The sequence below is a fragment of the Hyperolius riggenbachi genome, chromosome 9 (assembly GCF_040937935.1).
Source record: "Hyperolius riggenbachi isolate aHypRig1 chromosome 9, aHypRig1.pri, whole genome shotgun sequence".
Classification (NCBI taxonomy): domain Eukaryota; kingdom Metazoa; phylum Chordata; class Amphibia; order Anura; family Hyperoliidae; genus Hyperolius; species Hyperolius riggenbachi.
In genome coordinates this window covers 48,058,605-48,083,145 of record NC_090654.1, presented here as the reverse complement: position 1 = coordinate 48,083,145, position 24,541 = coordinate 48,058,605, and the positions used below count along the sequence as shown (strand labels likewise).

The 24,541-nt window shown below is 46.3% G+C and overlaps 1 protein-coding gene and 2 non-coding genes across 3 annotated transcripts in view; 1 reads left to right on the top strand and 2 right to left on the bottom strand.

The window, feature by feature from the left end:
• NCKIPSD (NCK interacting protein with SH3 domain) overlaps nt 1–5,519 on the bottom strand; it is a 144,108-nt gene extending 138,589 nt beyond the window's left edge. Inside the window, exon 1 of the mRNA XM_068252696.1 lies at nt 5,267–5,519. Within this exon, the coding sequence (XP_068108797.1) occupies nt 5,267–5,437 (171 nt within the window). The 5' untranslated portion in view covers nt 5,438–5,519. The remainder of the gene's footprint in view (nt 1–5,266) is intronic.
• A 9,810-nt stretch (nt 5,520–15,329) lies between these two features.
• TRNAN-GUU (transfer RNA asparagine (anticodon GUU)) lies at nt 15,330–15,403 on the bottom strand. Its single transcript has one exon. It is a non-coding gene; the product is annotated as a tRNA-Asn (tRNA).
• Nucleotides 15,404–15,658: 255 nt separating this feature from the next.
• TRNAF-GAA (transfer RNA phenylalanine (anticodon GAA)) lies at nt 15,659–15,731 on the top strand. The gene has a single exon. It is a non-coding gene; the product is annotated as a tRNA-Phe (tRNA).
• The last annotated feature ends 8,810 nt before the right edge of the window (nt 15,732–24,541 follow it).

The window sequence follows — 24,541 nt, the reverse complement described above, 5'->3', positions numbered from 1 at the left end:
CTAAAGCCAAGCATAGCCCAAACCCCACAACTAAAGCAACACATACTGTATGCTGTACAAGGTTTTTAAACCAGGGCTGTAGAGTCTGAGTCGGAGTCAGAGTTGGGGCAATTTTGGGCACCCAGAGTCGGAGTCGTGGTTTCATAAACTGAGGAGTCGGACGTTTTTTGTACAAAATCCACGGCGCTTGTGGTTGGCAAAACTGCGGGTCCAGTATGTCACATGACATACAGGAAGTATTCCGTGCATTAGAGCCTGCAGAAGGCGAAGTGGGTAGACGGGCATCGCTGGACTCGTGCTGTAAGCTATGTCCAGAACTGATGCAGCTTGGAGGACAGAGGAGGCACAGAGTGGGTACAGAGACACAGGAGACACAGAGGCGGCACAGAGAGACACAGAGAGAAGCAAATCGGGCACAGAGGCACGAAGGGGACACGAGAGAGACCCAGAGGAGGTATAAAGGGTCAAAGGGGGCACAAAGAGAGACAGGGGGACAGAGGGGGAACAAACAGGCTCAGAGGGGGGAAAAAAGCTTGATTTGAAATAAATCGTGAATCGAAATCGCAATTTTGGACAAAAAAAATCGCTTGATTCAATTTTTTCCTAAAATCGTTCAGGCCTATCTCCCATCCTAATTTTATTGGCAGGGCTCCATAATGGTTTTGCCATGCTCCTGAATGTAAGTTCTAACACAATACAAGAACATTTGTAAAGCACTTTTCTTGCATAAGACTCAAAGCACTTACATATGTTTCAGATCAATACAGGGTTGCAGGCTGGACTGTGTTACAGAGGAAACAGTCAGGTATTCGTAAATGCCAGACTAAACAGGTGGCTATTCAGTTTGGACTTAAATTCTTCCAGGGATGGAGATGTCCTGATTGGGTGTGGCAGGGAGTTCGTAAGTGTAGGAGCAGCATGACAGAAGGCTCTGTCTCCAAAGGTTTTGAGGTGGACTATGGGGGTGACAAAGTTATTAGACCCTTTTGATATATAGATCCTTTTGATATAAGTGAGTGAGTGAGTGAGTGAGTGAGTGAGTGAGTGTGTGTGTGTGTGTGTGTGTGTGTGATGCAGTTGCAACAAGTCCTTTAAATATCCAGAGCCCAGATTGAGCAAGGATGTGACTATCAATAAGTCAATCTTAAAAACAGAACTCTCAATTTTTATCGGTAGCCAGTGGAGTGAGCAAAGGGTTGGCTTGTTAAAGAGTCTGAAGCGAGAATAAATCTCGCTTCAGAGCTCGTAGTTAGCAGGGGCACGTGTGCCCCTGCTAAACCGCCGCTATCGCGGTGCTAAACGGGGGTCCCTTCACCCCCAAACCCCCCACTGCAACACTTGGTCGCAGACTTGGTTGCTCCTGGAGGCAGGGCTAACGGCTGCAGCCCTGCCTCCAGCCGCGTCTATCAGCCGCGCATCGCCGCCTCTCCCCCGCCCCTCTCAGTGAAGGAAGACTGAGAGGGGCGGGGGAGAGGCGGAGATACGCGCTGACAGACGCGCGTGGGGCAGGGCTGCGGCGGTTAGCCCTGCCCCAACCAGGAAGCGCTCCCCCGCTGCACCGAGGGGATTTGGGGGGGGGGGGGATCAGGGACCCCCGTTAAGCCGCGGGATAGCGGCGGTTTAGCAGGGGCACACATGCCCCTGCTATTTATGAGGTCTGAAGCGAGATTTATTCTCGCTTCAGACTCTCTTTAACAGCCTAATGTACACAACTGCCAGACATTTTAAACAAAGTATACAAACCACAACGTGATATATAAACTGCCGCCCTACACCTTTTAGTTTTCGCTATTTTCACGGCTGTCGCGATTTCCATCGCGAAAAATAGCGAAAACTAAAAAGGTGTAGGGCGCCGGTTTATATATCATTGGAAAGAGGAGAAAGAGAGCTTCAAAATGGTATGCATCTTTCCATAGTTACTGCAATGCTCGGAGTCCCTTTAAACATATTAGACATGTCGCTTACAGCAATATTAGATCACCCAGGTCGTCAGTAACAACATATTTCAATATTGCACATCAAACACTTTACAGACAGCTGTGCCAAAACACCCTGCACGGCCCCAATTTTTATGAATGAATTATGGCCATATCACCATAACAAACTACAGCCATCGTAAAATGTAAAGTGGCAGCTGTCCTCAAGGAAAAACAGTGCGACATAAAGATCCTTTACTACTTGGGCAGCTGCCACTATATACATTTTCAACCGTGCGCAAGCTTCACACGTGATAAAAATATTATGACTGGCAAACACTCAATAAGCAGTAATTTCTTACAGATATTGTATGAAGGGAACAGAGGCGCCAAAAGAATAAAATCCACTACATTTTTTAAAAAACATAAATAAAGAAGTGGTAGTGGTGGACTTACCTCCTCAAGCAGACAAACAAACTGTCAATTTTAACAGAGAAAAGTTTTATTTATGCACTCCAAGAAATAGTGCAACGCGTTTCACAGGCGTAAGCCTGCTTCATCAGGCAGTAAAAAACAGAGTATACAACAGCTGCAGATCAGTGTAGCACTAAGCACCTCTGTGAATTACTTACAGACATCAATTACGTACAAACTAAAATCATTTGTGTGATCCTTTAGCAGCCAATTTATTAGAGGCTTGCAAGTGCTTCAGGCAAATTTTAGCACTTGTTTTCTTCATTTCCTAGCTTCTAATTAGTACTGCTGTAATGTGTATTTATGGCCACTTGTCACTAGGGGGCAGTGTGAGACAATAACAGAGGACTTCTGCTTTCAGTTTCTATATTTTCTGCTAGCAGAGAGAAATCAAAGCATTCCAAGAATTTACAGCACAACGAGTTCTGCCAACTGAAGTCAAAAGCAGTGCACTTATCTCAAATGAGGTAACTCTATTGAAGCTGCTAATGGGGTGATATCGGTTGGCAAGTATATGGCACCCCATGTGCGTCTAAAGAGCAAGAGGAGGCAAGATGGCATCATACTGTAGTTCTCTGCATGACCCAACAAGCAGTACCCACTCTCAAAAGCTACCAAATAGTTAATTTCCTCTAAGGCTCGGTGAGCGGGCATGACCAGCTTTAAATTTAAAAAAAAAACCAGTAGAACCACCTTATAGTTAACTCCAAGGGGACCGGGCAAAGTAGATTATTATATTAAAAGTTTACTATATCAGAAATTGTCATACTCAAGCACATAAAGTATACTATAGTACTGATTCTTAATTCAGTCAATAATTGGGAGTCATTTTTTTCTTTTCAATGCTTCAGCAAGTGAGCACAGTCAATGTTTAAGCTAGATCAAAATGCACAGTGCTCAACATGCAGGGATTTGCATGCAAGAATCACACAAAGGCTTGCACAGGAAGCATAGGTCTCCCCAGTCTATGCAAGTACAGTACTGATAGTGTGCTCCTCTGTCCACATGTCTGTGCCGCCTGGATGAAGCTGCAGGGTTGCAGCCATGCACAAGCAAGTCACAGATGACAGGCACTTCCTTCAGTAATCAAGCAGCAGCTTACACAGGAAGCATAGGATACAAGTGGCTTTCTGCCTGACCACAGCTCATGGGTCTCCGACTGACATAGGACACATGTGCCCGCCCACTTTCCACTATAGCCGGGTACAGAATACCGCAGGGACCAAAAACCAGGTTCACTATAACAGACGTTCTATTATTATTTCAGGGTTTACTATACCATGTGTTACTCCTATATACATATAATGGTGCTTGGCTTGAAGCTGGACATTAGTTTATTATATAAATATCAAAAAAGTTGTGCGCTGCAACCATAATAGCTCTATGCACCGTAATAGGAATTACGGCTATAGCGGCGCTCAGTGAGCAACTTCGGCATCGTCAGAAGACGGAGATGAAGTTACTTTTAAAACATTGTATTTCAGCCGCCAGCAATTACATCATTCCCTACCATCCACCTCGACCTGGAGGGGGAATCGTAATTAACGCCGCCAGGACTTGTACAAGAGCAGGGTAAGCCGTATATCAGCTGTATCCTGCGCCCAAGTCTCCCGGCGGCAATTTCATATGCAAAAATCTATTAACCCTTCGCACTCTCGCATGCAAATGTTCAAACAAATGCATTCACAGATTCACTCATCCAGGCACAACTGTTATCCCTACAGCTAAGTTAAAAGCCAGGGTTTTAGTTCACAGAAGAATGCATTCTTATGCTTAGTCACCTACACTGCGCAGAAGTACCCAGGTAAACATAGGTGTCCTAACTCTGGCCCTGTAACATGCATAGTGCAGACAGGCAATTTCATATGAATGCCCCCCTAGGGACACCTTTTTTTTTCCCTTGAGATACACTAAGTTAAAAGGAAATAAAGATGGCAGCTTCCATATACTGCTCTTTTCCCTTTAAAGGGGTTCTCTAGGGGGGGGGGGGGGGGGGTGAAAATAAAATCTGACACTTACCTGGGGCTTCTATCAGCCCCCTGTAGCTGTCATGACCCACGCCGTCCTCCTCCGATCACCCGTTACCCACCGCCGCCACCGGGCAATTATTCGTCTAACAAGACGAATAATGTGCGCTCCCGCTCACGTCATCGGGAGCTTGCTGCGCAGGCGCAGTACAAAGTTTTCTTGTACTGCGGCTGTGCAGTAAGCTTCCGATAACACGCGCAACCGCAGTTGGATGAGATGCCGCATTAAGACCAGAGCTGGCAGCGGGGAACAACAAATTGTTGGAGGACAGCGTGGTACATTACAGCTGCAGGGGGCCTGTAGAAGCTCCAGGTAAGTGTCTGTTTTTATTTTCATCCCCCCCCCCTCCCCCAAAAAAAACCCTTTTTAAGAAAAGTCAAAAGACATCTTTTATTCTTTTAAAACACAGTAATATGGGGGTGGTACGATTTTATAGCTGTGGTACAATTGTTCCGAATCGCACTGCTGCCACAGCACGCTAGTGTAAAAGGACCCTCAGAAAAACCAATACCAATTGGCTGAAAAATCTAAACATTCCCCAGACCATAGTTGACAGACATCAGTTAGTAGTTGAGTGGTTATTGTTATTATGTCTGTAACCAGCTCAACAGATAACCGTTATAACTCATACATGTTTGGGGTGTTGGTTGGTTAGTCGGTTGGTGACACTGCTGCAGAGCAATACCTGCACAGATTGACTCCTCTCCTGTGCTAGCTCCACCTGCAATGCTAGTAAACACTCTGTGACGTCAGAGAGCCCAGCTGCTGCCATTCCTGCCTGCGACGTCAGAAGCAGCCAGCTGTGCTGGTGACGTCACGGAGCCCCCTGCGCCGGCCCCGCCCCTCACCTTGATTCTCTCCAGGTAGGAGGCTGGCACGTAGCCCGTGTCCCCGCTGCTGCAGCGGCTGGCCAGCCACCAGTGCTGGTTACTCCTCTCCAGGATAAGGAACGTCTCCCCGGCGGAGAAGTGAAGGGAATTGGGCTCCGGGGAGCGAAAGGCGTACAGGGCTCGGTACATGGCGACGTCCAGCAGGCCGGACCGGGCTCTTCTCACCCGCTAGACTGACTGAGCGCGCTCCCGAGGCCGCACCAGGCGGTCACGTGCCTGCGCAGTGCGCACTCGCCCACACACGCCCCCTCCGCGGCTGTGGCGCGCGCCTGCTGAGTACAGTGTTTTGGGTTTTTTTTTCCATCTGCCTTGTGCTTGATTCAACTTTATTGACACACCAACAACGTGACAATCCTTCACAGATAGGTGTTGTTAGAAATAGGAAGTTGCTCATGATTCCACACGCCTACAAAACTGTACCTGGTCAACATGAGCTCTTTGAAGTGTATCTGACCAAGGAGAAAAAAGTCGAAGCAGGACGTTTTTGCGCATGCACCTGACCTAGGCGCTGCCATAGACATATTGGGCTCTATTCATAAAAGGTTACCGCAAGTTTTCCGCTCAAAACAGCGGATTTTTCCGTCCATTTAGCAAAGTGGGCATTCATAAAAGCTGTTCCCGCATGAAAATCTACAATCCCCCAGCAGAGCGAGAAATTTCCGCCTTCTCCAGTGTTCTTCTAGATTTATCTAGAAAAAAGCAACAAAATGGCCATTCATAAAGTTTAGAGGAAGCGGTATGTGGACGGGAAATACCGCTTCCTCTGATTTTGCGGATTACATACAAGTGTATGGGACAGACCTCCCAGAGAGAGCAGTGCACAGAGGGACTCTGCCGGCTAAAGTGTTTCCGCATGCCTTCCGACAGCTTACCGCCAGCTTTCAGCGGGAGATCTCCGCTCTGCTATCGCAGCTGGCAAGATTTCTATGAATGACCACCCAGAAGTGTAAAATACCGCTGTGGTATTTTCCCTCCAGGAGTTTTTTCGCCACAACTTTTTTATGAATAGAGCCCATTATGTCTATTGACGCGCAAGTGTAATTCGGGGGTCCGGAATTAACGCCGCAAGGAATTTGTGTGGCCAAAAAAGACTGGGCGCCGAAATGCCATGTATGGAGAAAAGTTGACTTTTACTTACCTGGGGGAAGTAAACTATGGGGGCTTCCAGCCCCTGTAGTCTTTGAGATCCTTCGGCCCCCTCCGTTACTACACTATCACCCCAATTAAAGCCTGTGACTGGCTTAGTCACAGACTATGGCGCATGTGTTGTCACGGCTTTGCGCCTCCTCGATCCCACTCCTGTGGCTGGTAGTGTTCTGTGCATGCGCAGTTCGTAGAGACTTGTAACTGCGTATGTGCAGAACGCTCCCCGCCACTAAGCACAATCAAGGACATGTGGAGGCATGACAGCGCATGTGCCATAGTGCGTGACCCAACCGGGTCGCAGACTTTAATTTTGTTGACCGTGGAACAGAGGGGTCCTGGAAGACTCCAAGGGACCTCAAAGACAGGGGGGTTGGAAGTAGCCCTAGGTAATTGAAAATCTACTTTTTTCTTCTGTCTCAGATTAACGTAGTGTACCAGAGATGTAGTTAAAATGAGCATTTATACTTACCTGGGGCTCCCTTCAGCCCAACATAGGCCTTGGGCTCCTTTGCTGTCCCCTGGGCAACTCCATTCCTCCGCTGGCCGGTGAAGTGCATTCCCCAGTTGTCCCCTGTCGCAATCCACTGTGCATGATTGTGCTCCTGTGGCTGTGTGCCTGCACAGCACCTAGAGCAGCCTTTCTCAACCTTTTTACCCTGGAGGAACCCTGCAAATAACTTTTGGATCTCAAGGAACCCCTGCAAACAATTTTTTGGTCTCGAGGAACCCCTGCATTTATTTTGCAGGAGGCATGGTCTTTAAAAGTATGTGTGGCTGTTTATTTCACTATCCCCATTACACTGCCACTCATTATACCGTCTCCTGATGCCCCAATTTAGTGCTTCTTGTTACAGTACCCCCTATTATAATGTGCTCTATTATACTTCCACCACGATGGGGGAAAATGCCAAGGAACCCCTACAGAGCCCTCAAGGAACCCTGGGGTTCCAGGGAACCCTGGTTGAGAAAGCCTGACCTAGAGACTTGTAACTGCGTATGTGCAGAACACTTCGGCACACAATGTTCCCGGCAACGGGAACACGATTGTGGTGCGCAGATGGGCCGTGCATGCGCAGTAAATCACAACGGTGACAACTGGAGCATGTACTGGGCTGGCCAGCGGAGGAATGGAGTGGCCTGGGAGGACAGCGAGGGAGCACACGACCTATATTTTGCTAGAGAAAAGCCCCAAGTAAGTATAAATGTGAAAACACATGCCTTTGCATCTCCATAGGAAAGTATTGTATGCTATTCGCATGCATTATGCGGAAAAAAGAAACTTGCTGTGTGATTTTAAAACACATAAAATCGCTTTGTGAATTGCACACCAATGCAAGTTCAATACCAGGGCCGGATTTCTGGCAAGGCCGCATAGGCCATGGCCTAGGGCACTAGCAATTTAGGGGCAGCTCAGTGAAGGGCAGTAAAGCTGTTCTATGCAGCCATCCTTATCTACAAGGACAGCTTTAACATTTGAACTCTCTGTCCTGTACTTGTCATCCCTGCAAGACATGTAAGCCCTATCCTGAAGGTACTGTACACATCAGCCTAACACACATGGTGACACAATAAATGGGTCCATTATTAACGAGATGGCAAACATAACTTAAAAGTTTTTAAGGAAAACATAACTTATAATCTATATGCGTATTACTAAAATAGCTATTTTCTGTGAAACCAATGATAGAAAATAAGGAGAATTCTCATTGGGGCACACAAAGATAACAACCATACAGATGGTATAGTTGGCCTATGGCGGTAAAAAGTACAAATCCGGCCCTGTTCAATACATACCTACAGTGCTGCCCATAATTATTCATACCCCTGGCACATTTTGACTTAAAGTGAACCTTAAGCCAAATTAAAAAAAATGAGTTTTACTCACCTGGGGCTTCCCTCAGCCCCCTGCAGCTGTCCGGTGCCCTCACCGTCTCCCTCCGATCCTCCTGGACCCGCCGGCGACCACTTCTGGTTTCGTCGTCAGGACCCGACAGGCTGGGAACGCGAATGATTCTTCGCATTCCCAGCCACGATAGCTCCCTCTATGTTGCTATAGCAGCATAGAGGGCTGTTATAGCAACATAGAGGGCGCTATTGTGGCTGGGAATGTGAAGAATCATTCGCGTTCCCAGCCTGTCGGGTCCTGACGGCGAAACCAGAAGTGGTCGCCGGCGGGTCCAGGAGGATCAGAGCGAGGCTGCGAGGGCACCGATCAGCTGCAGGGGGCTGAGGGAAGCCCCAGGTGAGTAAAACTCATTTTTTTTAAATTTGACTTAAAGGAAAACTTAAGCCAAACAAAAAAAATGACATTTACTCACCCGGGGCATCCCTCAGCCCCCTGAAGCTGGATGGTGCCCTCGCAGCCCCGCTCCGATCATCCTGTCCCCGCCGGCGGCTACTTCCGGGTTCGGCGACAGCCGCCGACAGGCTGGGAACGCGGCTGTTTTTCCGCGTTCCATATATATATATATACGCTATAGCAGCATAGAGGGGTGATATAGCGGCTGGGAACGCGGAAAAAAAGCCGCGTTCCCAGCCTGTCTGCGGCTGTCGCCGAACCCGGAAGTAGCCGCCGCCGGGGACAGGATGATCGGAGCGGGGCTGCGAGGGCACCATCCAGCTTCAGGGGGCTGAGGGATGCCCCGGGTGAGTAAATGTCATTTTTTTTGTTTGGCTTAAGTTTTCCTTTAAGTGCCTCTTTAAAGTTACTTTTATTCAGCCAGCAATTAATTTTCTGATGGGAAATGACATGGGGTCTCCCAAAAGATAATAAGGCCATCCGTATTTCACATGCATGTAACCCTGTTTGCAACTTGTGAATAAACCCTGGCAGCATTTGTGGTTGGTGCCCAGTGCTTTTCTTTCTACTGTTTGCTATTGGAATTTGTACTGTTGGAGCACACTACGCCACCAGGTACAGGTTGCTGTGCTTTTGCCAGCATCGAGTGCCAGCCATCCTTTACTCTTTCCCGTTAGTGAAGACAATGTACACGAGGCATGATTGTGGTGAAAAAAAATCTAATCTTTTATTTACATTTGAGCAAAAAGTGTCCAGTCCAAAATTATTCATACCCTTCTCAATAATCAATAGAAAAGCCTACTACAGCAATCAAACACTTCCTATAAAGTGCAGACCAGCTTTTTGCTTGTCTCCACAGGTATTTTTGCCCATTTATCTTTAGCAATGAGCTCCATAACTTTCAGGTTGGAGGGTCTTCTTGCCATCACCCTGATGTTTAGCTCCCTCCACAGAATCTCAATTGGATTCAAGTCAGGACTCTGTCTGGGTCACTCCAAAACGTTAATGTTGTTGTCTGCTAACCATTTCTTCAACACTTTTGCTGTGTGTTTTGGGTCATTGTCATGCTAACATGTCCACTGGTGCCCAAGCCCATGTTTCTCTGCAGACTGCCTGATGTTGTCGTTGAGAATCCTCATGTATTGATCTTTTTTCATAGTGCCATTTACTGTGATTAGGTTCCCTGCTCCAGTGGCTGAAAAACACCCCCTAAGCATTAGGTTCCCACCACCACGTTTGACAGTGGGGATGGTGTTCTTTGGGTTGAAGGCTTCTCCTTTTTTTTTCTTTTCTTTTCTTTTTACACCAAATGAAGGAAACATCATTGTGACCAAACAATTCAATTTTTGTTTCATCTGACCATAACACAGAAGACCAGAAGTCTTCTTCTTTGTCTAGATGAGCATTTGCAAATGCCAAGCGAGATTTTGTGTGCCTTATCTGGATAAGTGGTGTCCTCCTTGGTCTGCATCCGTGGAACCCAGCAGTGTGCAGTGTCCGTTGTAAGCGATGTGACTCCGCCCCCTATGCTGGAGGGCTGTATTCCTCTTCTCCCTCCCTCTTTGCAGAGCTGCAAGTGGTACTTCCAGTCCCAATGTCCATGTTTACAGTGGTCCGTGGCTCATGGCGGTTGAAGTTTGCCCACCCCTGCTCTATGGTATCCAGAGCCTTCCCTCCACTTAGATGAGTATCAAGCATGAAGTGAGTTTCTACACTTCAGGTTTGCTTTAAGACTCCTTTCCAGGGCCGGATTTACCATAAGGCACTGTAGGCATGTGCCCACAGGCGCCTGATGATGTAAAGGTGGCTCACAACCCCCCCCCCCCTCCCTCCCTGTGCAGAGTCCCGAGCAGAGCGTAAATGAGAGGTTACTCACCCAGCTCTTGGCAATCCACTTACGAGATCTTACTTCACTCGGGGGCACCATTAGCTACTTAATTCCGAAGGGTACCTCTGACTACCTAATACAAAGGGACACCTGTAGCTACCTATGGCGGGCAAGGTAAGTAAGGGAGAAGTGACAGCTGGGCCAGCCAGCACAATTGCCGTGTGCTTCGGCAAGGTTTGTAGGTTCATGGAGGGTGAATGTGAGGAAACGCGGAAAAACAGCCGCAAACACTCAGGGTAAGGCGGCTGTTTCCGCGTCTAACATGACAGCGCAACGCGGAAAAACCGCCGCTTGCCGCATGGGCAGAGCGGCGGAATCCGCGTTGGACGCGGCGGAATCCGCGTTGGATGCAGCGGATTCCGTGCAAGACAAGGTCACTGACAGCTTGGGGGAACGCGGGGAAGCTGCCGCCTGCTCGGAAAGCAGTACGGCGGGCCCCGCGTTCAATTCAGCACATACATTGCAAGACATGTCTGGTGTGGCTGGGACTGTTAGTCCACACAGGTTCAGAAGGACGCGTGCGCGCGCTGAGAGGCAGAACTTATATGGCAGCCAGAAAAGGGTCAGCTGACCAAGCTTGTCAGCTGACAGCTCTGCTCCCTGTTATTGGTCCAGCACTTAGGGAGGGGCTGGAGAATGTTTTAGTATATATACTGCTGGCTGTTCAGTTTCTGGTTGTCTGGCGTTGCGATCACATCGTGGTAGTACTCAGACCTGTCTGTATCTGTGTTCTAGCATAGTTTCCAAAGGTGTTGACGGCCACGGATCTCACACCTTAGCGTTAGGAAATTATACTGTATTATTTGTTATGACCTTTTGCTTGCCTGACTATTCTTCTGAACTCTGATCCTGTACCTTGCTATTCTGATACCCTGTTGGCGAACCCTGCTTGTTTATTAGACTCCGCACCTGCCTCCTGATTCTGTACCTCGATATTTCTGATACCCTGTTGCCGAACCCTGCTTGTTTATTAGACCCTGCATCTGCCTTCTGAATCTGTACTGTATCTGTCTGTGTGGTTACAACCAGGTTAGTCCGACCTCGAGAACCGACCTTACCTTTAGAGGCGGTTCCCAGCCCTGGTAGTGACACTTCCTCCGGAGTGTCACTCTCGGTTGTCCTTCCTACTCTCAACCTGACTCCTCCACCCGGGAGAGTTCAGGTCTTCGGAAGGAATTTGTGCAGTACTTCTTATTGCTCCGAGGCCTAGTCCTCTAAGTGTTACGTTTGCACCAAACACTCCAACTCTACTCAGGTGTCCAGAGGTTAGCTTATATATCTGATTATCGGTGATACTGCAGATCATCAATAATCTGGTATATATCTCTGTATTCCCAGTGATACTGCAGATCACCGGTAATCAGATCCTCTCTGTGTTACACCGATCGTTACAGTGAAGTCTCAGGTGCCAGGAGATTTGTGCCTATAGGCTCCTGTAATGTAAATCCAGGCCTGCTTCTTTCACACTATGTCTGCTGTGTCGCTGCACAATGGACAATATAATCACAGTGCAATGCTATAATATTTTAATGGGGCTTCCACACTAGTACTTTTTTGATGCAGTACGACCCTTTCCAACAGAATAACCACAGCATGCAGTGCATTACCGGGCGCGCTGCAAGCATAAAGTCTATGGACCGAATGGGTCGGTTTGAAGTAGTAGGCAGCGATGCAACTTAAAAATAAACTAACAAGATAATGAATTGTATATGTAGTACGGATAATAAATAGAACATTAGTAGCAAAGAGAAGGGTCTCATATTGTTTTCCAGTACAGGAAGAGTTAAAAAATAAAAACTTGAGTTATCTATGCAAAAGAGCTAGTCGACTCTTGGGCCTCTTTTCCACGGACTGTTGATAGGCAGTGAAATGCCTCTCAAACTCTCACAACTGCTTGCTGCTGCCTAGTAACTGCTTGCTGAGCACACAGCTCAGCCAGTGATACATTTCATAAGGTAAATCAAGAAGAGGATAGAATTTACAATAGGCAAACACTGACTAAATCATTTATACATAATTATTGTAAAAATTAAGCACTTTTTTTCATTATGTTATTTTCACTGGAGTTCGAGGAACTGTCGCGACAAGCTTAACATTTAAAACACATACAAATAAGAAGTACATTTCTTCCTGAGTAAAATGAGCCATAAATTACTTTTCTCCTATGTTGCTGTCACTTTGAGTAGGTAGTAGAAATCTGACATTACCGACAGATTTTGGACTAGCCCATCTTCTCATAGGGGGGCTTTCAGGGTTTTCTTTATTTTTAAAAGCAGTTAGTGAATGGCAGTTGCTCCGTCCAACTTCCAAAATAGTGTGCAGTGAGCAGGGAGGCTGGTCAGCGTCTTTGTATAAAGATTTTTCAGGGTATGTATTTATAAAGAATAAAGGCCTTTCTGAGAATCCCCTATGAAGAGATGGACTAGCCCAAAATCTGTCGGTAATGTCAAATTTCTACTACCTTCTGTAAGTGACAGCAACATAGGAGAAAGGTAATTTATGGCTCACTTTACTCAGGAAGAAATGTACTTATTTGTATGTGTTTGAAATTTTAAGATTTTCGCGACAGTTCCTCTTTAAGTTTAGGACAGGCATGGGCAAACTTGGCCCTCCAGCTGTTGAGGAACTACAAGTCCCACAATGCATTGCAGCCACAGTCATGACTCATATAGGCAAATGCATTTGTAGTTCCTTAACAGCTGGAGGGCCAAGTTTGCCCATATTGGTTTAGGAGTAGCTAGGGGACAGTTAGTATTAGGAGTAGGTAGAGGAGGGTTATGTGTAAGTGGTAGGTTTGGTAGTGTTAGTAGAATATGGGCAGTATTGCAAATATTCTTCTAGTGTCTTAAAGAGAAACCGTAACCAAGAATTGAACTTCAACCCAATCAGTAGCTGATATCTCCTTTCCCATGAGAAATACTTTCCTTTTCACAAAGGGATCATCAGGGGGCTCTGTATGGCTGATATTGTGGTGAAACCCCTCCCACAGTGTGATGTCAGGACCATGGTACTGACATCACACTGTGGGAGCCTTGTTGCATTGTGGGAAATAACAGCTGTTTACAGCTATTTTCAACTGCCAAACAGCAAGCAGCATCTCCTTCCACTGACATCCCCTGCCAGCCAGTGGTGTAGCTAAGGAGCTGTGGGCCCCGATGCAAGTTTTACATTGGGGCCCCCCAAGCACTCTATACATAACAATTGATACGGCGCACCAAAACCTGCCAAGAGGTGCAAGAAGGGGATGGGAAGCAGTTTGTTAATGATTACCACTATTCATAGTATCTATAGTAGTGATTATTATGAGCACAGGACCAATAGAGAGCTAATACTGAAGTTGAGAGAGGGTCCTTTGGGGCCCCTCTGGCCCATAGGCCCCGATGCGGTCGCTACCTCTGCACCCCCTATTGCTACGCCCCTGCTGCCAGCAGTAAAAATGTCTCCATGTGGTAAATGTCAGAATGTAAATCAGGGAGAGGAAATATTTTGCAATGGCCAAACATTGAATAAATCATTTATACATAATTATTGTAAAAATGAATCCCTTTTTCATTATATTATTTCCACTGGAGTTTCTCTTTAACCCGGTACCCTCTTCCCATGTATGCAAGCCTGTTAACCTAAATAAACAGCTGTAGGCCCGTTTTTAGGTACTATCGTTATGTAGCAGCCGACGCCTGCGCTAAAATGCACCAAGATGTGCATGCTGTGCAATGAGTAGCGTGGATGAATCATGAGGGCTTCCTATTATGGGCAAATTCCCTAAAATTAAGTAATTTTTTTTGTGAGTGTGGAATTGAGCTGTCTGAAAAATTGGCGTAAGTCATGTGATCATATTGTGAGCATTTTTCATTGTCCATAATCACAATAAAATAACTCCCATCCCCTTTCCCCAATGATAGGCAACTGCTTTATGATGTTCAATATCCTACAATGATAATCACACAGCTACTACCACCATCTCTGCTGATTGATGATCAATAGATTCCTGCTAAGTGGATGTTTCAAATACCGTATAGGATTTAGTTTTATGCTAACAGCATTGCTCCAATAGCAACATGAAAGTCCAATATTCAGCTTGCAGCAAATAACCCAATGCAAAAATATCTTCCCTGCAGATCATTTGGGTATTTTTATGATTGTTTATGTTAATAAGTAGCAAAACATAAGCAGAATAGCATGAGACAGACCACAATCTGCTGCAATGCACATGGAAGTGCATCTCCACTCTATTGATGTGTAAATTCATGAGAAAACCCATCTATTTTCCTGGAAGTGGTGATGATTCTGATGAACTCATGCAAGGAGCCTTCAGCACGATTGTGTAACCACAGCGCCACCGCGTGGCCGTCTCGACGAATCGCACTTCCATATTTGGCTCACGTGTATATTATGTACTGTACGTCACAAACCAATATATAACATGCGGCTCACTGGCCGCGAGCTGAAGCGAACTATCCCTACAAATATCCCAACAAACTGTATCAATTAGGCAAACAGAGCCTGAATTTATCAATGAGAAAAGCCTCTTACAGAATCTTGCCAGTGGGTGAACTAAAGCTAAATAAGTGAAAAAGAACTATTTGTGTAACATTCCAGTATTCATACTTGAGTATGCAACGTTATGCAGATTACGTCATAATATTAAAAGAACTATCCAACTAACGGCAATATTAAAAGAACTCTACCGTCCCTGGGTGGGCTCGAACCACCAACCTTTCGGTTAACAGCCGAACGCGCTAACCGATTGCGCCACAGAGACTCGTGCAAGACTTCCAGACAGTTCTGCTGAAGACTAATAATGCTGTGAGTAAGTCATGATGGAGTCCGAGTATGTTTGGTATAGTGTTCATATATGAGCGTTACCTTTATTATTTACTGACGGTGCTCTGGTAGCTGAATTGCTTTGATAATTAGAAAACTGTCACATGAAAGCAACTGCATCAGTGAACTCAAATCACATGCTATAGGGTAGATTGCAGACAGGAAGAAAGACTGCCCCCTTCAGCTTTCAGCAGCCGAAATAGCTCAGTTGGGAGAGCGTTAGACTGAAGATCTAAAGGTCCCTGGTTCGATCCCGGGTTTCGGCAAACCTTTTTCTTTATATTTCATTGTTTCTTTTATGCTTTGACATAGCTCCCAACTGTCCCTCTTTCGGAGGGACAGTCCCTCTTTGGGAGCCTTGTCCCTCTGTCCCTTGTTCCTCCTCATTTGTCTCTCTTTCAGAACTTTGTCCCTTTTCTATGTCAATGTGTATATTTCTCTACTAAAAAATGTTTGATTGACTCTATACTTTATTCCCATGCTTTAAATTTAAATATTACTGACTTTAAAATGTTAATATGAAGGAAAATTAACTAGGATAGAAAGGACCAGTGTGGTTTGAATTATAAATCAACATATTTTTCTTAGGTAATCTTTATGGTATGCTTGACTAGGGGGTGTGGTGGGGGCCTGGTCGGGGGTTGTGGCAGGGGCATGGCTTAAGTGTCCCTCTTTCTCATCTCAAAAAGTTGGGAGGCATGCTGTAATTAGACGTCTTTGGTAACTAATAACTATATTACATACTGCCTCCACTGTTTTCTATGTTTTTGGTTGTTGTTCTCTCATGATTTATTGATGACATACTGCTGACTGACTGCAAGTAAATTGTGTGACAAAATGAAACAATTGATACTCAGAATATTAATTAAGGAATCATTTCTTTTTTTATTTTTTTTTTGCAGGTATCTGACTGATAATTGATGGAAATGCCTACTTACGTATTAACTGTGAATCTGCGATTGGCGTATTGGCAAAGCGATGGTGGTTCTGGTATGCAACACATTTTGCATACATTTTCTAATGCCTAAACCTAACGCTTGGTTCACATCTGCGTTTTTTTGCGGAACCTAACCGGAACGTATACTGTACAAACGGAATGGATGTGAAAGGATCCAATGTTAACCTATTGGACCATTCACATGCGTCCGTTGGTACGGATACGTTCCGTACGTTCTGTTTCCTGGACCTAAAAAAATGCAGCAGGCCCTAATTTTCCAGACCGTTCTGCCCAGCGGAGCGGAATGGAAAACAATGCTATTGCATTGGGGCAATGGGGAACGGAATGTTTCTTCACACTATTGTAGAAACGGTTCCTCAGGGGATGTGGGGACGCTAACCTGAGTGGCAGGAGGGTACAGCAGCCAGGCGGGTGGCTAAGCGAGGGTGAACCGGACCTAATATACATACCTAAGGCCGGCGGTAGAGGCATCCGTCTTCTTCCACATCATGTGACTACATGACACGTCATGTGACTAGTCACATGATGCGCTGTGTAGTCACAGCGCAAGAAGAGGAAGCTGACTTTAGGTACATATTTTACCAAGTATTTTACGGCAAACGGAGTGAAAACCGTTCCGATCGATCGGTGATCAGATCCGTTTTCACCATCCATTTGCCAGTGTGCACAGAGCCATCTGGATCCAGTGGAGCGGAGACCGGATCTGCTTACCGGATCCGTTTGGCTCATTATTTCTAATGTGAACCGGGCCTAACCCATTCCCTCTGACCTGCTCCTTACACCTAATCCTACTGTTCCCTAATGCTAAAGCAACCTGAGCACCTCAACTATAAAATATTTGAAACAAATTTCCCACCAAGGCAAGTTCAAAAATGAAAGGGGGGGGGGGGGGGGGGTGCAGTGTTAACTCAACTACGGGATTGGTTCCATAGCCTCGGTCTCCACGATGGCTTCCATCTTGCAGCTGTCACTGCTGCACAGCCTTAGTTCAAAGTGGCCACGAGCATACCTTCTATTGACTGTATGCGTCAAGTACCCGACGCAGTGCAAGCCTAACGAGCCGTGCCACTGTCCTGATCCGTTGTGTTGCATTCCTACTACTACAGGGAATGCAACTGCCACTGTGAACGTGGTAAAAGAACCCTTATAACTGACAGCAACTGATGTAGTGTAAAGGGATCCTTTCGGTTCCTTTTCACTACATCTGTTGCTTTCAGTTGTAACTGAAAAGACAACTGATGTGCAAGGTACTGCCCATGCTTTCCTATGGCCTCTTTCACGCTGTATGCCCAAAAAAACTGAAGGTTTTTTTTTTTTTTTTACAGTGCACTGTTATGGAAAAACTGATCAGTAAAAACACATCAGCTTTTCAGCGTATGAGTGTGAAAGACACTAGGGTACTTTCTTAGGCTTTGTTCACATTATAATTGCAAGCGCTGAACGATTTATACTGTGATTATTGAAGAGCTTATCCCTGCGCTTTGCGCTTAGAAGAAAAGCACTTTTCTAAGCGCTTTTGTTTAGCGCTGATCTTTTTCACTTCCTGGCATCAGTCAGGAAGTGAACTCTTTAACCCAAAAATGAATACATACAATGTATTTATTCATAAACGCGCTCAGAAAATCGCTACTCCAAGCACTTTTTCAAGCGTTTGCATTTTCCCTATACCTTCCATTGAGCCAAAGTGCTCAGAAAATGGTACATGTAGCGCGTTTGCGATTTCAAGAAAACCGAAACGCTTACATGTGAACACTGTCATAGGAAATCATTACACAAGTGCTTCTAGGGCAATTTGCAAAATCGCCAGTGCTTAAAAAAAACCAGCGCGAACGCTGATAGTGTGAACAAGCCCTAGGGTCCTTTTACACTAAATCAGTTCCTAAATCAGTTGCTGTCACTTATGGCCTCTTTTATGGCCCATACTCACGGGCTACAATTGTCTATGAGTATGAGGCGTGCACCCCGAACCGTCGCTCGTCGCTGCTGTTGCCAGGCGATTGGCGGCGGTCAATCGCATGGAGACAGTTGCCGCCGCAACTGTCGCTAGTCCGCGTGTGTATGCGGACTAGCGACAGCAACCAATAGACAATCCACGGCGCTTCCGGCGAGGGGGAGGAACTTCGGCGACAGCTTCCGTCGCTGCACTAATCCCTCTTCCGCGTGTGTACGCGGAGGGACCTGGCGACGAGCCTGTCGCGCACACACGCTCCCGTGTGCTAGCAACAGGCCACAAAAGTAGCCAGTGAGTATGGGCCATTACACTTGGTCACTTTCTCTGCATTGTGTTACCCTTTCTTCACGCAGGGTAACACAACAGCAAAGAAAGTGTTTGGAGCCCACAACACAATATTTTAATTTTCTTGGCAACAACGGTGAAGCACACATGCGCAGAACGACACAAATACGACAGGAAATCCCAGTGATGTACTTCCCTTCCAGCAGGGAGTACATCATGGGGGCAAAGGGCGTGCAGGGGGCATGTGAGTAGCATGCAGGGGCTGCACTATGCATAGGACCCTGTTGGCGCACTCTGCCGCAGGGTCATATGAATTCATTTTTTTTTGCGCTGCATTGCAGTGTGATGGTGTGGCACATTGCACAGCAAGGCTTGCCTCAAATGTAAAACCAGCTTTAATGCATTCATTTTTCAGCATAGAGTTTGAAAGATACCTTACTATGCACAGAGCCGGGACAAAGTCCTCCAGCACCTAAGGCTGAGACCCCAAATTGCGCCCCTCCATCCCTCCCACCCCAGCAGTCATACACTAATTGCTATTAGAGACGCCACAGGGCCCCCAACAGCTTAATCTCTGGTTATCTGGCTTGCAGTCACTGCCATGTATCTCCTTTTCTTAAGCCCAATCTACACGATACGATTCTTTGTGCAATTCGATTACGATTCTATTTACAATCCGATTAAATCCGACATGTCTGATTGGGATTCAATTCAATTTGCCATTGCATCTGATCGGGATTCGATTTGCCATTGTTTTGCAATGGCAAATCGAATTGAATCGAATCCCGATCGGACATGTCGGATTTAATCGGATCGTAGATAGAATCATAATCGAATCGCACAAAAAATCGTATCGTGTAGATTGTGCTTTACTTTCCTCTGCTTCAAACACAATAGGGGAATGATAGCTGAGTGAGTAGTGCGCCCCCTCCTACACAGCGCCCTGAGGCTGGAACCTCTCCTGCCTCTGCCTCGGCCCGGCCCTGACTATGCACATTGCCTTGGGCATCCTGAAAAATAGGAGCATAAGGACCCTTTTACACTTAAGGGGCTCGATTCACAAAAGGGTGCTAAGCAGTAAGCACGCCTAAAGCTTTTAATGATCGCGCGCAAAGTTTAGCGCTGCGCGGTGCGCGCGAAACGTTGCACTGGGTGCGCCTAAACGGTCGCACCGGGGGTGCCCGAGACGTCGCACTCTGCGCGCCCTAAAGGGCTTTAGGCGTGCTAAGGAGCTTTTAGGCGTACTAACTAAGTTAGCACCCTTTTGTGAATCAAGCCCCAGGCTGGCTTGTGCACCATTGTTTTTAATTTTATTGTAGATTCCCATGCAGTTTAGTTAGGAGGGGGGCAGATGAGAGGGAATATCCTGCACGCTGGTGCCCCCTGCTGGCCATATAGCCATTGTCTATATGCAACTGAAGCCCTCTCCAACGATTGGCTGACCTGCTCAGCTTCTGCTTTATTAATCACTGCAGACTAGGTGTAACGTGTGTGTGCACTTCTTATTGGCTTATAAGCAGCCTGCAGGCTTTATAAAGCAGCAGAGGACTGTTTGGGAGTGAGTATTTCCCTTTGTGTGTTTGGTAAGTTTCAGAGCAGTTGGGGACAGGCTCTTGGGGGTGGCAGCTCCAGGGCTTGGCTGCGCTCACATATGGTGTTACATGCTGGTTCTGGGGCCCCGGGCAGTGAGAGTTCCCGGGGCCCCAGGCTGGCTTGTGCACCATTGTTTTTAATTTTATTTTTAATCAAGCCCAATGTCTCAATAGCAGTGCATTGGGGAAAAGCTTTAGTTCTTTCAGTTACAACTGACAACATGGACATTACCTTGCACATCAGTTGTCCTTTCCGTTACAACTGACAGCAACTGATATAGTGTAAAAGGACCAATGGTGTTGAAAAGCCACATTGCCTGTTACTAGTGTGATGAAAGTCATAGAGTGACATATACAGTACATAGAAGTATGCTTCATTGCAACTGTAATCGTAAATGTTGTCTGGCAAGTGCACAGCATGCTGCAAGATATTCCAGTGGAATCTCTCGCTCCATGCCACTAAGATGTGAACATTCCATTGTCATATAGTTGCACTGCATTGTAATGCAGTTATCTCGTCAGTTGTGCATTGCAACAACTAATGCAGTGGGCTCAATTTATGGGCTCCATTCAAAGTACACTCTAGGATCCCATCATGCCTCCTGCCACCACCTTTGCTGCCTCACAATATTGAATGTACCGTATCACGGTTGCCCCAAAGTTAATGCCCCCCCATTATTGGCAAACACTAATCATCCTCAACACCTTTTATGCTACATACACACTTGGGATAAAAGTCTTTGGAAAAGGCAAGATCACAGACCAATTGTACCCTGTTCCATGTAGTATGAGAGCCATACTCTACACAGTCTATTCTATTGAGCTGAACTCCCTATCAGACAGAAATCTTTGCAAGATGCTGCACACAAAGATGCTGTACACATGCAACAGATCAGTATCTGCAAAAGATCTGTACCTGCAAAAGATCCGTTCCTGCAAAATGCATTCATAGTCTATGATATCTGCAGATCATCATACACACCTTATTTAACAGACATTCATCTGCATATCTGACAATCATCTGCAGATCTGAAGATCCATCCTGGTGGATCTGATCTGCAGATGAATGTCTGTTAAACAAGGTGTGTATGATGATCTGCAGATATCATAGACTATGAATGCATTTTGCAGGAACAGATCTTTTGCAGATACTGATCTGTTGCATGTGTACAGCATCTTTGTGTGCAGCATCTTGCAAAGATTTTTATCTGATGGGGAGTTCAGCTCAATAGAATAGACTGTGTAGGTATGGCTCTCATACTACATGGAAGGGGGTAAAATTGGTCTGTGATCTTGCCTTTTCCAAAGACTTTTATCACAAGTCAAGTGTGTATGTAGCCTTAAGGTGCGTACACACACACACTACGTCCGCCAACGACGGGTCCGTCAGACCCTACCGCTGGGCGGACTTTCAGGCGACAGTAGCGCATGTGTACGCACTGTCGGCGGACTGATAAGGCTGTTTCTGAGCAATCCGCCCAGCGGAGGACAAAAACCAGGGGAAAAATATATATTAAACCTGGTGCATCCATGGTGAAGGGGTAGCTTGTGGATTATGCCCCCTTTGTACCTCATGCCCCCTTGTCTGCATCTGTCCTACTTGTGTCCTCTATGCCCCTTTGTTTCCCCCTTGTGTCCTCCTCTATGCCCCTTTGTGTCACACCTTTGTCCTCCGTTTGTTCCCGTGTCCTTCTCTGTAGGAGCACAGTTTAGGGAGTTCCCGACATTGCGGCTGGTTGGAGGCTCGAATTGACAGGCGTTCACAAGTAGGAACTCCCTGCATTTGGACTATAAGAAGCAGTGATGCAGTGATGCAGTGAGTCTTATAGTCCAAAAAATAGAGTACTCCCAAAGCTGGGTTGATATTGGAAGCAACAACTCATGAGAGTCTGTGGGGAAATTCCACCCCCACTCGGCCATGTTCCTGGAAGGGTGTTGGTTGAAGCTCCAAAAAGGTTTTTACTTTAATAAGTTTTTCTAGAGCGTATCCCTCTAGATAGGGGTAACTAGAAGAACTGGAGATATCTGGAGGCACCCGCAAAACAAAAAATGTGTATATATGCGAAAACTTAATATGTTAAGGTAGATTGAGGTTAAAATCTCCTACCTTGAAGAAGTGTTGATCAAAATGTCAGCATTTAAAATAAAGCTTCTCAAATATTTATTATGCACTTTTGACAACACGTTTCCCAGCCAGAGCCACTTCCTCAGCTCAATTTCTGCACCCAGGGGCGTAGCAATAGGGGTTGCAGAGGTGGCGACTGCATCGGTGCCCTTGGGCCAGAGGGGTCCTCGCTCAACCAACATTAGCTCTCTATTGGTCCTGTGCTCATAATAATCACTTCTATAGATACTTTGAAAAGTGGTAATCATTAACAAGCTGTTCCCCAACCCCATCCCCTCTTGCATCTCTGACACTGTAGTTGCCATTGGTGCGCTACATTAATTGTTATGTATAGAGTGCATGGGGGCCCCAATGTAAAACTTGCATCGGGGCCCACAGCTCCTTACGAGCTACGCCACTGACTGCACTGCAGTATTGTGCAGGACTGGCCGTAACACACCATCTCCTTTCCCCTGAAGCATGTTGCTATCCACACCTGCTGGTGTAATTGACCTGAGCAAGCAGCTCTTGCCGTGAAACGAGTTGTCAAAAATGCACAATAAAAGTTTGAGAACCTTTATTTTGAACTCCAACTTTTTGATCATTACTTCTTCAAGGTAGATTTTTAATTTCATCTACTTAAGCATATTGAGTTTTCGCATATATACACATTTTTTGTTTTGCGGGCGCCTCCAGCTATCTCCAGTTCTTCTTGTCACATGCCATCACTTAAAGTGGATATACATCAGGCAACTTGGTGGTCGATCGACCATCTGATTTGATTATTATAATCGAACTGGATGAAAACCTGTGCCGCCAAGTGCAGGCCCGACCAACAATGTGACCAATTTCAGGACGAAAATTGGTTGCATTCTCGATCGCACATGCAGTAAGATGTAGGGCTGACTTGCTCGATCAGGTGTGCGGCGGGAATGGCATGCAATTTCGCGACAATTGTCGAAACCCCTGGCGCTGTCCCCCTAATGAAGAATGTTCCCCTGGTGCCCCATGTTAAGTATACCTTACCTGTACACGGCCTGCGCTTGTCCCTCTGCTGGCTCCCGGTGCACTCCACTCTCCATTCATGCACACCGCACGTGGTTTCCTAGTAAGGGCGCACATATGGCATAACACACGCTTGCCCTTACTAGGAAACCACGTAAGGCATGCATGTATGCAGGAGGAATCCCAGAAGCAGCAGGGGACAAGCGCAGGCCGCGGACAGGTAATATATACTTTACACAGGGCACCTGGCTGGACATTCTTCATTAGGGAGGCACAGCGTCGAGGAGGCGGATGCGGCGCACAAGGCCAATTCCGGATCAATTACAGTGTGAAATTGATTGGGAATCAGCCTGCGGTGTATGGGCAACTGACAGATCTCTCTTATCAGATTTGATAAGCGAGAGATTTGTCTCTTGGTCGAATCTGCCCATACATCGCTAGACATATGGCTACATTTACAGTTCTCCTTTAAGACACGAGGACGCTGTATACACTTTAATCTCGCCTTTGCTAGACAAGTCGTGACCTTACAGTGCCAGATAATGCCGGACAGACACTCTGGCAGCAAGGGGAATTCTTGAAGTGTTACACGCATAGTTAAGTAAATGATGGGGCTTTATTTAACCTTATATCTCATTTACAAATTCCCTGTGGTCTGTTTATATTAACAGTTGTCAGCTGAGCTGGGCACAAGTGATGGGTGGTTGGCACCGATTCCACTCCTTGCCGGGGACAGAGGACAAGATCAGACACGGGGGCCGTCAGCCAATGCCCTTGTCAGCAGAGGGGAGAATGGAAGAAATGTGCTAGTGGGACAGAACTGCCATTGTCTGATATCAGTATATCACCTGAAACCATCTGTTGTGGCTTCCAATCTCTCATATATCTCTACCTGGGTATGTGCAATAGGGCAGAGCTGATGGAAATGTGATTTGTGCTGCATAGACATGCTGAGGACGTGTACTGTTGATAAACTACAACATGTACTCTATAGTGTAAAGCCATAGTTTTTAAAGTGGAGCTGAACTCTTGCACAGAACAGAATGAAAGCATAGAGAAATGCACCCTGTATGTATTTAGATAGTTTAGCCTGTCTAATTCCCCCTCATCTGTGTCTAATCACCAGTGTAATTTGATCTCTCAGCTGTGTCAGCTGGCTGCCTCAGCAGAGTAACTCATTT